This window comes from Dysidea avara, chromosome 13 (assembly GCF_963678975.1).
Source record: "Dysidea avara chromosome 13, odDysAvar1.4, whole genome shotgun sequence".
Classification (NCBI taxonomy): domain Eukaryota; kingdom Metazoa; phylum Porifera; class Demospongiae; order Dictyoceratida; family Dysideidae; genus Dysidea; species Dysidea avara.
The window spans coordinates 14,687,082-14,702,795 of record NC_089284.1 but is presented as its reverse complement, the minus strand read 5'-3'; the positions used below and the strand labels follow the sequence as shown (position 1 = coordinate 14,702,795).

The 15,714-nt window shown below is 37.5% G+C and overlaps 3 protein-coding genes and 1 pseudogene across 3 annotated transcripts; 3 read left to right on the top strand and 1 right to left on the bottom strand.

Moving 5' to 3' along the window:
* Nucleotides 1-3,201: 3,201 nt before the first annotated feature.
* On the bottom strand, nucleotides 3,202-12,035 carry LOC136243236 (bis(5'-adenosyl)-triphosphatase-like). Its single transcript, XM_066034752.1, has 5 exons — nucleotides 11,953-12,035; nucleotides 11,800-11,905; nucleotides 9,570-9,745; nucleotides 3,690-3,758; nucleotides 3,202-3,405 (listed from the first exon to the last, which is right to left on the bottom strand). The coding sequence occupies exons 2-5, from the start codon at nucleotides 11,903-11,905 to the stop codon at nucleotides 3,313-3,315; spliced, it is 444 nt and encodes a 147-aa protein (XP_065890824.1). The 5' UTR covers nucleotides 11,953-12,035; the 3' UTR covers nucleotides 3,202-3,312.
* Nucleotides 6,543-7,283, top strand: LOC136243352 (uncharacterized). Its single transcript, XM_066034871.1, has one exon. It carries the CDS (start codon nucleotides 6,543-6,545, stop codon nucleotides 7,281-7,283), a length of 741 nt encoding a protein of 246 aa, XP_065890943.1.
* On the top strand, nucleotides 7,753-8,856 carry LOC136243178 (uncharacterized; annotated as a pseudogene).
* Nucleotides 12,036-12,057: 22 nt separating the features above from the next.
* Nucleotides 12,058-13,781, top strand: LOC136243235 (uncharacterized). The gene has a single exon (XM_066034751.1). It carries the CDS (start codon nucleotides 12,167-12,169, stop codon nucleotides 13,502-13,504), a length of 1,338 nt encoding a protein of 445 aa, XP_065890823.1. The 5' UTR covers nucleotides 12,058-12,166; the 3' UTR covers nucleotides 13,505-13,781.
* The last annotated feature ends 1,933 nt before the right edge of the window (nucleotides 13,782-15,714 follow it).

The following is a 15,714-nucleotide window of genomic DNA, read 5'->3' as shown; positions in this document are numbered from 1 at the left end:
TACAATTAAATTTCAAGGGTCTGGAGGTGCAACCTCAGGCCAGTGACTTAAATTGATCGTGAATGTTGGATATGTAGGGTTACTCTTAGAATTGCTTATTAATTTCTGGTTGCATAATTCATGCTGTGCATTTTTGGGATTTAAAGGTATTATAGTGGCTTGTGTTGACATTCTTGATAAAATTCAGTCCCGAGCTTTAGCTAGGGCCTTCTTGTGAATTCCTCAAATATATACACTTAACTATTTTCATACTTTCTGAGACATCTGACTGATTTATTAATACAGATTGACTGCTCTATTCAATGTCCAAAAGTGTAGGGGCTAAATTAAACCAATTCTAAATTATTTTAAAATTGGAAAGGCCAGGCTGGCAAGCTCTAGCTCAACTGAAGCTATCCACCCAGCTTCTGCTATGCTTTTTGAGTGCTAGTATTTTGCAGTTAGTAGCTATATTATATCCAACACACTAAATAGGAGGGATAATCCAGCGGTCACATTTACACTATAGAGATAATTATTTAGAAATATAATGAGCTTGATCAAGTTGTGGTAGAGGGAGATCTGGGAGTCTTGACTGCCTTAACTTGTCAATTTCAAGATGCATGTTTTCAGAAGTAAATTTTATAATTAGTTGCAAATTGAAGTACTTCAGCCCACTTTTAAAAGCAATACCATAATTCGCTTTATTTTCGTGCAAAAATTTTAGTGATAAAAATTTTCGTGTAAAAATATTTTCCTATCATTTACGTGAATGACTGTTCTATTAGAGTAGTTCGATCTTGTGTAAAAAAATTCGTACAAGTTGTTGCATACGAAAATTATTTTACAACGGAAAAAAAAGTAAAATTATGGTAATTTCAGGTAGAACATAAGGCCCCTATTTGGTGATTATTAGTTTCTCATCCACCGCCCACATCCTTCTTAAGCTACCGCATGGTAAGCCATTATTTACTCTGCGCATGCTCAGAAGAACACGTGATACCAAACCGTTATTTTTTGTTGATGAACGCTACTGTGACGATTCGCTATATATATATATCACCAGGAGAACTGTTGTTTTCCTTAGCAAATTGCTGCAGTGCCAGTTGCAATCGTGCTCTATCGACTTCATCAAAACAGGCTTTCAGTTGACTGTCGAAAAACAGTTGGCGATCACGAAAAGTAGAATCAGCTGGTGAAGGAATATACCATTATGCCATTAATATTGTATAATATTAACACACTGATGTAGAGACCTTGTCCAAATTGTCTTTCTTTCTTACTACAAACATTTCCTTCACCACTTTTCGTGATCGCCAACTGTTTTTCGACAGTCAACTGAAAGCCTGCTTTGATGAAGTCGATAGAGCACGATTGCAACTGGCACTGCAGCAATTTGCTAAGGGAAACAACAGTTCTCCTGGTGATATATATATAGCGAATTGTCACAGTAGCGTTCATCAACAAAAAATAACGGTTTGGTATCACGTGTTCTTCTGAGCATGCGCAGAGTAAATAATGGCTTACCATGCGGTAGCTTAAGAAGGATGCGGGCGGTGGATGAGAAACTAATAATCACCAAATAGGGGCCTAATACCCTCCCGCCCGCATCATAATAATTAGAAAGGCTGGATGAGAAACTAATAATCACCGAATAGGGGCCTAATAGGTAATGGAATTTCAAGATGTTTGGCCCACGGAATGGTGAGATACATAGCAGTGCACAGGTCAAAAAGAGGTTCAACTCATGCACACTCTGGCATTTGTTCCTATATAATAAATAGTTCATGAAGTTGTATTGACCGTTCTATTAGACAGTTTCAAAATAATTAGTATACTTTTGATTAACTATAGTGTTGCCAAGAGAAATCAGGGAGCCAAGAAGTTAGTAGGGCCTTAATTTGCTTATGATGTGTTCAAATTAGAATGCAGCAATTCTAGATGTATAAATAGTGTTCAAAGCATACTCAGCATGCATAACATGTTTGTGCTTGGGAATGCTCATCAGGAAAACTTACTAATGGCTGATTTTAGTTGTCTATCACACTACTTAGTGTGTACATCATACAACATATTATACAGTATTTATAAACACAGATTATAGCCATGCCGATAGTATATTAAAGTGGAAATGAGTAGTAACCAACAGTTCAGCATAGTGGTGGATATTGTATAGAGCTGACGTACAGGGAAGGAGGTACACTGCATAGATGTAGTATAACCAGACTAACAAGGCATTACCATAAAATTTATCATTTTATCCTTCCAACATCATCAATAACATCCTACCAATGCACAATGCAGCTTTTTCTCCAGACCAGTCCTAGAATGGGACTCTTTGTCAGAATTTCTAATTGATCTAAATGACATTAACTTAACTGTTTCCCCTTAATGTTTCAAATATTGTTGTACTAGTGTGTGTAAGTGTATTTTTTTCCTGAGCATACCAGCAGCAGCTGCACTGTTCAGTATCAATAAATAATATGTTTGAAGTAGAATTTTAGGGGGGCTGGCCATGGGAGTACAACCCCCACAAGCTGCAGTATTTTTACAATAATTTTACTTGTTTTAAAATTGACACTATACAAGTAACCTGAAAGGTTTAACAAACTTTGGGAGGGGAGGGGGGTGGGGGCAATATACAGCTTGTGGCCGCCGGGTGAAAAGTCCCCCAGTTGCCCTCCTCTTGTTAGTCCTAGCCTGCTCATTAGAGATTATCCCTTTCTACTAGTTCTACATTCATTAAATACCCATAAGGCTGCATTTCTATACTTTTCGCAGTTAACTGTTTTTTTCTTTTTAAAGTAACTGTTTTGTAATTTGATTGGGACAAATTTGGCCCCCTGGACAAAACTAACCTGAGCTGCTTTCTCAGTGTATAATAATTTTTACTGCATATGCTCTTACTTGACATTGGTATAATCTTACTCATAGGTGTAGCAAAATATTTGTAGATAACAGCTTTGCACACTCAGCATGATCTCTCTGGGGGGGGGTCTGGGGATGCCCTTACCTATTGATTTTCTTATTTTAGCTTGCAAAAGATCAAAGTATTCTAATAGCATGCTCATCAGGAAGGGCATCCAGTGCGTAAAAAAATTTCCTGTGGGAGAAAGGGTTACTTGCTATGTCTATGGTCTTAATAAAAGTGACTTCCAAGTATAGTTTTTACTATCAGCCAATCTATATAATATAATATATAATTTCTTGTACTGAGAGATGTCACAAAATAGCAAATTTTATAATTAAACATTGCTGGGTGTGAATAGCTCTATTATATGTCAATCAGTATTTAAAATGATGCATAAATAAATACATAGAATGTGATATTAACTATTTAAATAGTTCTGCTAATTCACTTGCTTCCTGTGCCATATCTTCAGGACTTCTAAACTTGGTGCTGTCATCTTTGTCATGAGACTGTAACTGTGAAAACACACGACAAGAATTTATGCTAGAAAATTGATACCATGAAAATTGCATTGAGTATATACCGTAACACTGCAGGCCTTAATTTATTTCAATTGCAAATAATAAAGTTTTACTCATGCAAAGTATGCAGCATTGAATATTTTGGGTCAAGACAGAATCTGATAAGGGCATATTTTCTTGTTGGTTGCTATCCTATGCACACAATATACTAGCTGGAAATTTAAAATTTACTAAAGATTGACTAAGAATACCCACCAGTAATATTATACTAGTGTTACCTTTTTGTACACATCATCAGTGTTCTCAAAGTCTCCTTGTTTTCTTGGTATGATGTGAACATGGATGTGCTAAATAATAAACAATATCTACATGTAACACTTTCACACCTCAGATCAAAGGAGCCGCCCAGGCTACATTTTGTATGTAGCCCAGCTAGCAGGGCTACGTACGAAATGTAGACCGGGCTACAACTGGGCAGTGATTATATAGACATTGATGCTGAAATCGATTGTGGGGATCGATTAATATTCACGTGATTAGGATGCACGATTTGGATTTCGCCATGAAAACCACTCAGACGGAGAGCGTTTCATTATCCCTCGCCATCCTACGAGTTGAAAAACGTTGATCTAAGGTGAGAACTAGCGCTATGGCCTATTCATTTAATCGTTTCCACATGTTTTCGAATACGGACACACACCCACCACGAAGCTACCACTCTGCACGGAGTAACCACTCTACAAGCAAGCTTACCTGTGTAGGCCTTTAGTGAATTACGTAGTTTTCCCATAAACTATTCAATAGCACCGATTAAAACATTAAACTCACGTAACAGAAATTCTCCATGATGTCTCTAGGATATGTCCGTTTATCATAACCGAACGTAACCAGAACGTACTAGCTGCTGATCCACAATAGAAAATTTTAGGTATGCATATATAATACAACCAGTGGCTGCACTCGTATTGGCTTGGGTGATTGATCAGGCTATCAGCCTAATAAGTGTTACATATTAGCTGTAACATGGGCATTCGGGCTTTGCCTGATATGTATGCCCATGTTACAACTACTACATGTACAATGTGACAATGTCACACCAATGTGTGCAACTATAGTATAAATATAAAATAAAACAATTGAAATAACATTTGCACTGCCTTTTTTAGTGATGCTAAATACTATGATTACGTTTTTGCAAATTCGTTACAGATAGTGTTGCACTGATAATTGGTTCAATAATTGGTATCAGCTGGTATTGGCCGATATTAGCTATTAGCTGATTAGTCGGTTTTCATTAAATCAAAGCCAATGTTAATCTTCACTGCACTGTGTGGTATAATGATGTAGACATAAGTTATTTGGCACTGTAATTGAACTATGTGTTGATGGTTTAGCAGTGACTACAAGCCATGCCCATAGAAAACTGTCATGTAGGTTTTAGGCCATGCCCAAAGTTTTAGGTTTCTATGTAGTACTATAGTGTATAGCAGTAGTAAAATGTACTTAAAACCTGTTTACCATGAGTAACTTTTACTTGTGGTACACATCTAAACCTACATTGTGGCCTAGAATGAGCTGTATATCAATATTTATGTCACTAATATGAGTCATTTAATAATCATGAGGATGAGTGTTAGTGTTATTAGTGTATATCGGATCAGTTATTGGTATCAGCTAATTCTGTTGCTTAATATCGGTTATTGGGATAATTGGCTAATTTGGATATCGGTGCAACACTAATTACAGATAGCTATAAAGCATTTAAAAAAAAAAAAATCACTATTCCCTTATTTTTATGAATAATACTAACATTTTGATGTGATTTTCACACATACATAGCTCTGTGCTGCTTTATGAAACAAGAAAAAAATTTCCTATGGAAGTGCCCTCCACTTTCAGTAGTCCACATATCAAATTTGAGCAAAATAATTATTGTTCTGAGCTTTCAAAAATTGGCTTAATTTCTTATTTTTTCTTTCTTATTTTTCTTTGGCTTTTTGCACACTTATATAAAAACTGTCATAAAATGGAAACACATTATCTAATTGCCTTGAAATTTGCTCACATGACATAAGTAGGGTATAAAGACAAATATTGGTACCAATTTTAGTTTGAATATGATAACCAGTAGCAAAGGTGTTAACAATTATTCATGAAAAATAATACCAATAAGTTCTCAAGCCAACAGGGTAAGCCACTAATGGAAAAATCTGAAATTCAGTACATGGACATGTTAACTATATATCAAATTTCAAATCTTTTGTAGTTTGGAAAAATCAAGGTAATGACCCATGAAGATACAGCACAAAAACCAGCAGTGTGTAGCAATTATGCAATCGAGTTGACAATAGAAAACGATTGCTTGCTATGCCTACCAGGCAAATCACTTACAAGAATGAGCCATAAACCAGAACATAGGTATAGATTAATCATCTTAGAAAAAGTCTTTCAGTGGTTTAGACAACACAAAACTATTGTGTAATTTTGTAAAACTCAACCAAGTGTAGCAAATGCACGATTGAGATACTAAAACAAAACGCATACACAAAGTGTATCATTTAAAGATTATTAGTAATTCAGTCAAACAGAATCCTGCCCTCTGCACACACAAGGTAATAGTAGCAGACCCTTTGAAGCCAAAGTGGTGGTGCAATCACCCTAATAGAGCAGTCAGCTATGTAACAAGTCACCCTGTAGAGAGTACAGGCATTTTAACAGGAATATTGGGTCAACCTTAAACTAATTGCAACAAAAGCAAACTCAACAGATTTTGTTTCCTTATTATGTCCTCATTGACAGAAAAAAAGTCCTAAGGAATCCTCTTAGGGGAACAATGTGAAAATCATTGAAATAGAAACCCACTTTTTTTTGCTTCTTAATGCTTTTATGGTTTCACAGTATTTATTGTTATATCTCAGCTAGGATGTTACCTGTATCAAAACTTAATATACCATTATAAAGCTCTTGCAAAGACAAATCTTTTGGTACTAAAATTATCACTCTAGGATAATGTGTTAACAAGTTATAATCATATACATTGTATCTTGAGTTTGCCTACTTTTTGTACATGTTTTGCAACGTTAACTACTGTGGTAACACCTTATTGAGCTTGAATGTTCTGTTGTGGATGCATGAAATATCATGCCTCAGTTAATCAGGCAATGCAGGATCTCACTGGGGTTAACTACAACACTAGGGAGCAGAATAAGGATATGACAACAGCAAGACAAGCACGTGACTGGAAAGACACATTAACTGTACTCCAGTATTTGCAAGAAAGGAACCCATTTAGCATGGACCCAAGTCTGAGAAGCATTTCCACTGGAGTGCATGCCCACCCCGCTGTCAATGTTGATGAAGCAGCAGCAGTCGGGGACATGATATTGACACAAATGAATGGGACTACACCTGCTAAGTATACATTTCAGAAAAAAAACCAGGTAGTCACTCTTGGCTTGAAGTCATCTTCTGTCAAGATTGATGGGGATAGAATTCAGATTGACCCACTGCTTCTCTTTCAAAGACTTACTACTGTCATGCAATCATCAGATGATCTGGAGTTAGCCTTCAAGCATGAGTTGTGCAGCTATCCACCTGCTCTCTTTGATTCCTCTCTTTTGCTCCATGAAGCAGACAAGCCAGCAGTTGCTGATGCAATATGGAAGATTTGTGAAAGTAGTGTCCCAGTAGATATCCCAGATGATGGCATTCAGTATGTCCTGGATGGTGGAGCACTTTTACAACGCATCCCATGGTCTCGCGGTTCTACATATGGAGACATCTGCCACCAGTACACAGAATATGTAGCAAGAAAGTACATGGATGCCATAGTTATATTTGATGGCTATGAAAATATTAATACAAAACATTAGGGTTCCACCGATACAGAAAAATACCTACCGATCCGATACCGATACCTAGCAGTAAATTCTCACCGATACCGATAATTGCCATACACTTTGCACGCCTCTCAAGTTAGTTATGTGTGACTGCACTATTAGAATATTTATTGTGCAGTGACTGTTCTATTAGAGTATTTCGATCTTTTTCATGCAAACATAGTAAGTAGCAGTTGCTCAATGTTTAACAAAGCAATTCCAGCACCTTTTATGCTAGAATAATGCTCAACACTATTTCCAGTTTGTTGTACCTCACGTTTTGCTAGCATAGCATTTATGATGATAGTTATGGTGATGACGATTGGCGCGAGTAGTCATTGATCGGTATCGGAGTACCTAGTAACCGATACCGATCGATATTAAAAGCTCAATATCGGCTCCGATACGATACCGATCCGATTATCGGTGGAACACTACAAAACATATGACACATCAGAGACGATCCAAAGGAAAGGCTGGTGCAACTGTGACAGTTGCTGCTAACATGACCACTACAATGAAGAAGGACCAGTTTTTGGCCAACCAAAAGAATAAGCAGCAATTCATTTTTTTGTTGAGTGCAGAACTGGAGAAGAACAACTGCAAAACTTACCATGCACCTGGGATGCTGATCTTTTGATTGTTCAGAAGGCTGTTCAATCAGCTACTACCAGTAACACTGTGCTAGTTGGTGAAGACACTGACCTCATTGTCCTGCTCTGCTACCATGCAAGACTTGATTCCCATGACCTCTTCTTTCGTCCTGAGCCAAAAAAAAACACAAAAAAGCTTCGTGTCTGGAATATCAGAGCCACAAAAGAAAAGCTTGGTCAAGACATCTGCAACAACATCCTCTTCATCCATGCTATTCTTGGGTGTGACACAACATCACGTCTCTACGGGGTTGGAAAGGGGACCTCCCTTAGCAAGTTCAGAGCAAGCAGTATGTTCCGTGAGAAGGCAAAGGTGTTCCATTCTAATTCAGCTTTCCACACATGATGTGATAGATGCAGGAGAGAAAGCTCTAGTACTAGTCTACAATGGAATGTCAACTGACACATTGGATTCCCTCCGACATAAACGATTCTGTGAAAAAGTAGCTTCAAAAACATCCCATGTAAAACCACAATCATTGCCACCAACTTCAGCAGCAGCAAAGTACCACAGCCTTCGCGTGTACCTTCAAGTTCAAGAATGGAAAGGATCAGCTGCAGAACTTAATCCCATAGACTGGGGATGGCAGGAGTGTGAAGAGGGATTTGTGCCACTTCAAACATCACTACCTCCTGCTCCTGAACATCTGCTACGGGTGATTAGATGCAACTGCCAGACTGACTGCAGTACATTAAGATGCTCATGCAAGAAACACAACATTGAGTGTACTCTCGCTTGTGGTAACTGCAAGGGAACTGGGTGCACAAACACATCTTATGATAATGATAATGAACCTGTTGAGTAGTTATACACAGACTGACATTTGCTACAATCTCTTTGATTGATATCACCTGTATTAATTATATTATTTTGATAATAACTTGTTAACACATTATCCTAGAGTGATAATTTTAGTACCAAAAGATTTGTCTTTGCAAGAGCTTTTTAATGGTACGTTAAGTTTTGATACAGGTAGCAACCTAGCTGAGATATAACAATAAATACTGTGAAACCATAAAAGCGTTAAGAAGCAAAAAAGTGGGTTTATGTTTCAGTGATTTTAACATTGTTCCCCCACGAGGATTCCTTAGGACTTTTTTTCTGTCAATGAGGACATAATAAGGAAACAAAATCTATTGAGTTTGCTTTTATTGCAATTAGTTTAAGGTTCACTCACATATTGACTGTACTAAGAGAGTTTGGGTACATTATATGTCACCCTGTAAACAGTTACAAGAAAGTAACCCTGTAGAAAGTTCAGCTACAAACAAGTTGCCCTGTAGAGATAAGTCGGTTATAAAATTCCATATTTTACAACTTCCAGCAATTACAAGCAAAAAGAAGTGATATCTATATCAAAACAGCCAAGCTGTGAAAAAGGGTTCAACTTCCAAAAGAGCCAGGGTAAAAAAAAAGGATGTAAAATCCAAAGTGAAATGGCTGTGATGTTAATGTCAATCACTTTTGATGATCACAAAATGATTGGCATTAACATCATTGCAGTGGCTGCCACCCTTGATTTCACATCTTTTTTCACCCTGGCTCTTTTGGGAGCCATACCTTTTTCATAGCTTGGTTGTTTAGGTATAGATAAAAGTACTATATTATGGACATGCACACACATACCTGTACACTCTGACCAGCTTCTTTACCATCTTGTATGGCAATGTTGGTTGCTGTACCTCGATAGTGCCTTTCTATGGCAGGAACAATTTGGTGTGTGGCAATGAACAAATCTTTGACCTCATCAGGTGTCATGTCCGCAAATCTCATTACCACTCTCTTAGGACTGACCAACACATCTGATAGCTTAGTGAAGGGACTGCAACTGAGTGTACATGCTACATGGGTGTATGCATAAAAAGATAGTAGGACAAGTAGAAGGGTGTGCTTGGGGATTTCCTGGTCATAAATCATCTTACAAACCTCCACTGACTGTTCTTGCATGACTGCTTTATTAGAGTACTTTGATTGCTAGCATGGAGGCATAATTATCATTACGAAGAAACAACATTAAATTCTGGTGGGAAGAGTTTATATGGAATAACTTTCCTGCTTAAAATATTTGTTATGATACAATCTGGTTTTGTTTGCCATGCTCCTCATGCTGGTAGGAGGCACTGAAAGTAACCAAAGTTCTTTAAGGCTTCTCCACATTGCAGTGATGGCATTGTAAAACATATAACCCATTCCATAGATGATCTCTCAGCAAGGCCTGACTGAGGTCACAGTACCGCATGATACCCAGAGGAATTCCTTGAAACTTCTGGAAATCCCCTAAGCCTATCTATGAATCATGCATCTATCAAAGTGTTGCCTCATTTATCCACAGAAAAAGAATTAACTAAAATGTTATTTTTAATTTAGTCTCTATATTCTACTCCTGCTACTTTTCATAGGCTGTAGGGTTTTAATCGCAGAACTCCTGAGGACAACATTACAAGAAGCATCAAGCAAGCAAACTGCTAGCATATTACATGCATGGAATTTTATGCCATTCTGTAAATCTGCATGAGTCATGTAACTGTTGACATTATTAATAAAAGGTAAAATGGATAAAAGTTTGGTAAGGCATAAGCTACATGACATTGTAGCCAGTGGCATATTTAGACTATCTGGTTTGGTAAGGCACAAAAGGAAAAAAAAAAAGGTAACTGCCTGCTCACAGTGGCTGCCCTCCATCAAATTACTACATAAAAATCTTTATTTATAATTGCACGTTTGCTGCACTGCTTCTCTGAATAGTGTGACTGCTTTATCTTGATCTTGATACTTTAAATTGGGCCTGCACTTGAGTTGAAATCCAGTGTTTTAGATGTGGAATTCAGATGACTGTTCAATTAGAGCATTTTTATGACTACTGACTGCTCTATTAGAATATATTGATCAACACGGTGGTCCATGTTAATTCTGTGAATGCTATCCCACTAGGGACCTGTGAGAAGGCTTAGCCTGTGAATACAGGGAGTCAGAAACATGTAACTAAACACAAACAAGACCTTCAATTTTAAATGCACACAGCCAGCAGTTACATGCGCAGTAGTAGATACTTAAAACTTTAGCATCACCCCCACTACAATCAAGCTCTGGAATACACCTCATCGATTTTAACTCATTGGATGAATTCATTTGATAAGAATGTACTGTAACAAATAATGATTTTAAAACTTACTTCCCTTCCCCAACTACACCAAAACCTCTCTAATCTGACACCTTTGTAATCCAGAATATCTCTATAATCTGACATTGCTTTGTATACCAAAAAGACTTTTTCTATGTAATACTACCTCAATAATTCAACATCCTTGCTAATCCAACGCACTTTTCTTATCCCAATGAGCATCAGATTATAGAGGTTTCACTGTATAATACGAGGTTTTTGTTGATAATTGTGCTAATTTACGGCACTTTCGGACTCTGAACATGTTTGTTGCAGCCCAACAAGTATTTATGAATCCTGCCTTTTTAGCCCATCATTATTAATTCCTTGTTTCTGTCACCACCTGCGGTAGCTACACCAAATTTTAATTATTTGATTATAGATCACGTGAATGCACTATTTCATGATAGAAGAAGGCACAGAGACTAAATGCATCAACTGTGCATATAAACATAGCACAAGGGTGGAAGTCCCTCCACTCGTGTGTTGGGTGTACAGCCCTCGCAGCCTTAAAGATTGAGATACTCTAATAGAGCAGTCAGAGACTGAAGTGAAGTGTGTAAATAATCACCTCCCACCCGTTTTTGTTCCATTGCATATTTGTGTAATATCACATTCTCAGAAAAGGATGCGGGTAGTGTGGAAACGCAATCTCAGTTATGTGTAGTTACTATCTTACAGTTACAAAAAGGATACGACCAGGGAGAATTGGCCTTCTGTTTACAAACGCGTACGATAGTCGAGATTGGAAGAATACAACTGATCTTGATATCACGTGACTTCCAAACAGAAACTCTGACATCTAACGTATTACCCTTACACATGAAAACTTAGAAAAAAAGTTCTCACCTTCTAAATTTCGTTCCAATTCCTAGCTGAATTTCAATTGTGGGACAAATACTGGACCTAATTCTTCGCGCATAGGGCTTTATTGATGCTCTAAATTTAAGCGCCAGATGCCTCGTGACCTCTTGCTCAATTGCTGTCCTCGTCTGTGGGTAGTGACTCTTTGCTGATTTCGATCATCCCGACATTGGCTGTGCAAACGAAATTTCTCAGGAAGATGATAAGGTTCTTCGTTCTGATTGCGGTTTCGTGCTTCTGCAGCCAGAGCTGCGCTACTGAGATCAATCCACCTAATCCAACGTGTGATAAAATAGACGAATGTTCGTGCAAGTTAAAAGACGGGCTGAATTCTGGCGTTATAAATTTGCATCCACTGATGAATGGAGACCATGCACCCAGATTTGTCTTCCATGATCACACCCAGTCAAATTTTAATTTTTACTATAACCCTTGTGTTGACTTCACACTGCCAAACAATCAGAAGTATGATCGAGACAATAACTGCAAGGGAGTGGCCATGTGTCAGACATTGCAAACTGCATTCAACCTGGGTACTATTGACAGTGCTGAGTTTGTGTACGGAAATGGTTCAGTGATTGTTGTGTACAAATCGGGTGGTTCAAAATATGAGAGCAGGACATCTGAAGTTCAACTTGTTTGTGATGCAGACGAAAAATTAGGCAGATTTGAATTTGTTGATGAAAATCCTACTCGGTTTTACCATTTCAAACTTTATACCGAGTGCGCCTGTCCTGGGAAGTGCAGCAAACCTGTCAAGAAGGAATGTGTCATGAAGGACTTGTGCAGTTGTGAAATGTCAGATGGTTCAGGAATTATTAATCTACATTCACTTGATGTTACAAATCGAAATTTAATGGATGTCACTGAACCAATGCAAGACAGCTTATCGTCATCAGAGACTTACTTCTACAACCCTTGCTTTGCTATCCTCCATCCAGATTGTGATGGTAATTCTGTGTGTGCGGAGTATGGTGACTCTAAAATTGGATTGGGTTTTTCGAACAGTCCCAGATTTGTTACAGATGGTGATAGTGTAAGCATCCAGTACAGTAATGTTCAGACTGGTAAATTTTCAACCGTCCGTCTCAATTGTGACCGAGGTGCAAGAAATAAACCATACTTTAGGTTTGAAGGTTCCAAGGAAAATGAATATTTCATGAGTTTAGACAGTGTGTGTGCTTGTCCAGGTGAATGTGGTACTCCAGCTTTAACGCTTATTCGGCGGTGTAGCCAGATCGATATGTGTTCTTGTAAAGTACGTGAAACAGGTCAAATTATTAGCCTACATGAACTAGACAACCCAAGTGCACCACTCAAAACAATTGGAACTGATGGGTACACCTATTACTACAATCCTTGTAGTGGAGTTCAGCTACACACTGAAGGAGGAGATTGTGTCGGAGTATCAGCATGTAAAGAAGACCTTTACTATGATTATGCCAGTTTCACTACACTGGGTGGTGTTAGCTCAACCTTCATCAGTTATGATAATATCACAATGATACAATGGAGGAAGTGGAGTAGATTATTATGATGTGCTGGTCATTTGTGATGTTAATGCCATTGTGCCACAATTTGTGATGGACAAGTATTCAAATTCTTATTACAGGTTTAACCTTACCACTAGTGTGGTGTGTTAACATTGCTGTAATTGTTCAGTGCTGTATTGTACATGTGACTAAGTTGTCTTAAGTTATTTGTACATTGTTTATGTTTTGAATTCTGCTTTTATTTTAGCTCAGAGCTATAATTACTGTGTAATTGTAAAAACGTTCACTTATATATTGGCAAGACATACATTGCTATAAAGATCTAATCTCAATATAAATACTGATCATGACTATGCCCTCTTCTCACTATACCAACTTGGTAACAATGTTATGTTTACTTGTAAACTAGGGGCATCTCCAAACTGATTTTAATTTGTCTTACTAATGTTAAATAAGGAGAATGAGTTCAGCCATGCAATGACGTTATTAATGTTTTATTTATATGTTGGGTATATTCTGCAGTAACTTTGTGAAAAAAAACTTGCAGAGGATTTACCATAAAGTACAGCATGCTGCCCTATGAAAAATTTGAGATTATTTAGCAGTTTTTACTGAAATCATGAAATAAATATTCTGAGGTGGTAATTACATATTGTGCTTAACACTTCAAGAACAGGTTCTTCTGCATCACAAAGACATAATTATTGTGTCAACTGCCAAGATTCATGATACTAATGTACAACTGGCATAGAGTTTATAAAGTGCTCTTTTATGTGCAGTGCATGTTAATCTGCTAAAGTTCATTGTAATTGTGATAATCAGGAGGAGCACCTACTGTAGGAATTGGTTTAGCTTAATTTGACCACCTCTTGATACAGGACACAGACACATACCCTAGCAAGAGCATGCCAAAGCACATGTATACTGAGTGTGTGTACTCTTCTATTTTATTGTACAGTATATAAGCACATAGCTAGATACATTTTAATGCTGGTGCTATACTATATCTTTCTGGATCAGTGCCTCAAATTAGGTTAAGTGATTAGCTATAGCCAAACTACTGTATCATGTGATATCCTAAAGCCTTCATAGTTTTGTGTAAATAATATTGCATGGAGTGGGGAGGAAATCTGATGTGCAGATGTTTGGTATTTTATAGTATGTTCACGTTGAGCTGAATCCTCAAAAACATTTAAATGCAACTACACACAATATTTAGCTCATTTGTAGTGCTGCTTGACCCGCTAAAAATATTTCAAAATCTTGTTGGTCAAATGTTTGACATAATATTTACAGCCAATCAAAATTTCACAACACATTTCCTTTGGGGAAGCCATATAAGTACAGTGTCCATTACAGCCCTTTCCCAAACTTGTAATGGAGCCAAACCATATGTGTCTGTTGTTGACACCTTTGCTAATAATCATCTGGTTGGCTGAAATGTTAACTCTGTTGAGAAAAAATCCACTTTCAATTTTTAGCTGTTTTTTCAGGATTCAGCTCAACGTGAACATACTATAGTGTATCACACGGAGAGTTTAACTACATGTTACCTTGCAAACATACAATCATGAGCCAGGGCTGGTGAAAATAGCAGATTAGGCCAAGTGACTATGAGATTACACAGAAATTGGGATGGTCTTTTAACAACAAAGCAACAACATGAGTGTTATGATTGTTCATTTAGAGATCCCTATTAAAGTATATTGACCGAGATATTGACTATATGTATATACTTTTCAAATAGGAACAACCTGCTATGGCTGTTGCTGTAGTTGCTGTATAGTGCTTATACTGGCCCTGTAGGCTGATTATGTGTGATCAGAAAAAGCATGACAGGTTTGCTGTTCTAAACATGTGACAATTAAGTTGAAAAGTGATAATTGTACAATTAACACTACTAAAATAACTGTTGTGCAGTGTGTAACTAGTAAATTTTTCCTGAAGAAATCAAATAGTGGTTCACATAATTATGTACACAGTATAATAGGAAAGCAGTATTGCTCTTATGTTTTCCAGTTGAATGTTTAGACAAGGATCTTAATGTAAAGTGCATTCGTATTGGAGCAGGTAATTACGTTTGTCCTGCAACAATGTGACCACTGAAAGTATGAACTGGGAGGGTCCACACAATGACATCAATACTATTGAATGTTGGTGATCCAGAAGCTGAGATCATCCCTCCAAAATTGTCATCTTTCAACAGGACAAGTTGTAATACTGTCAGCTGTGTCGGGAGAAGTGCATCAACAAC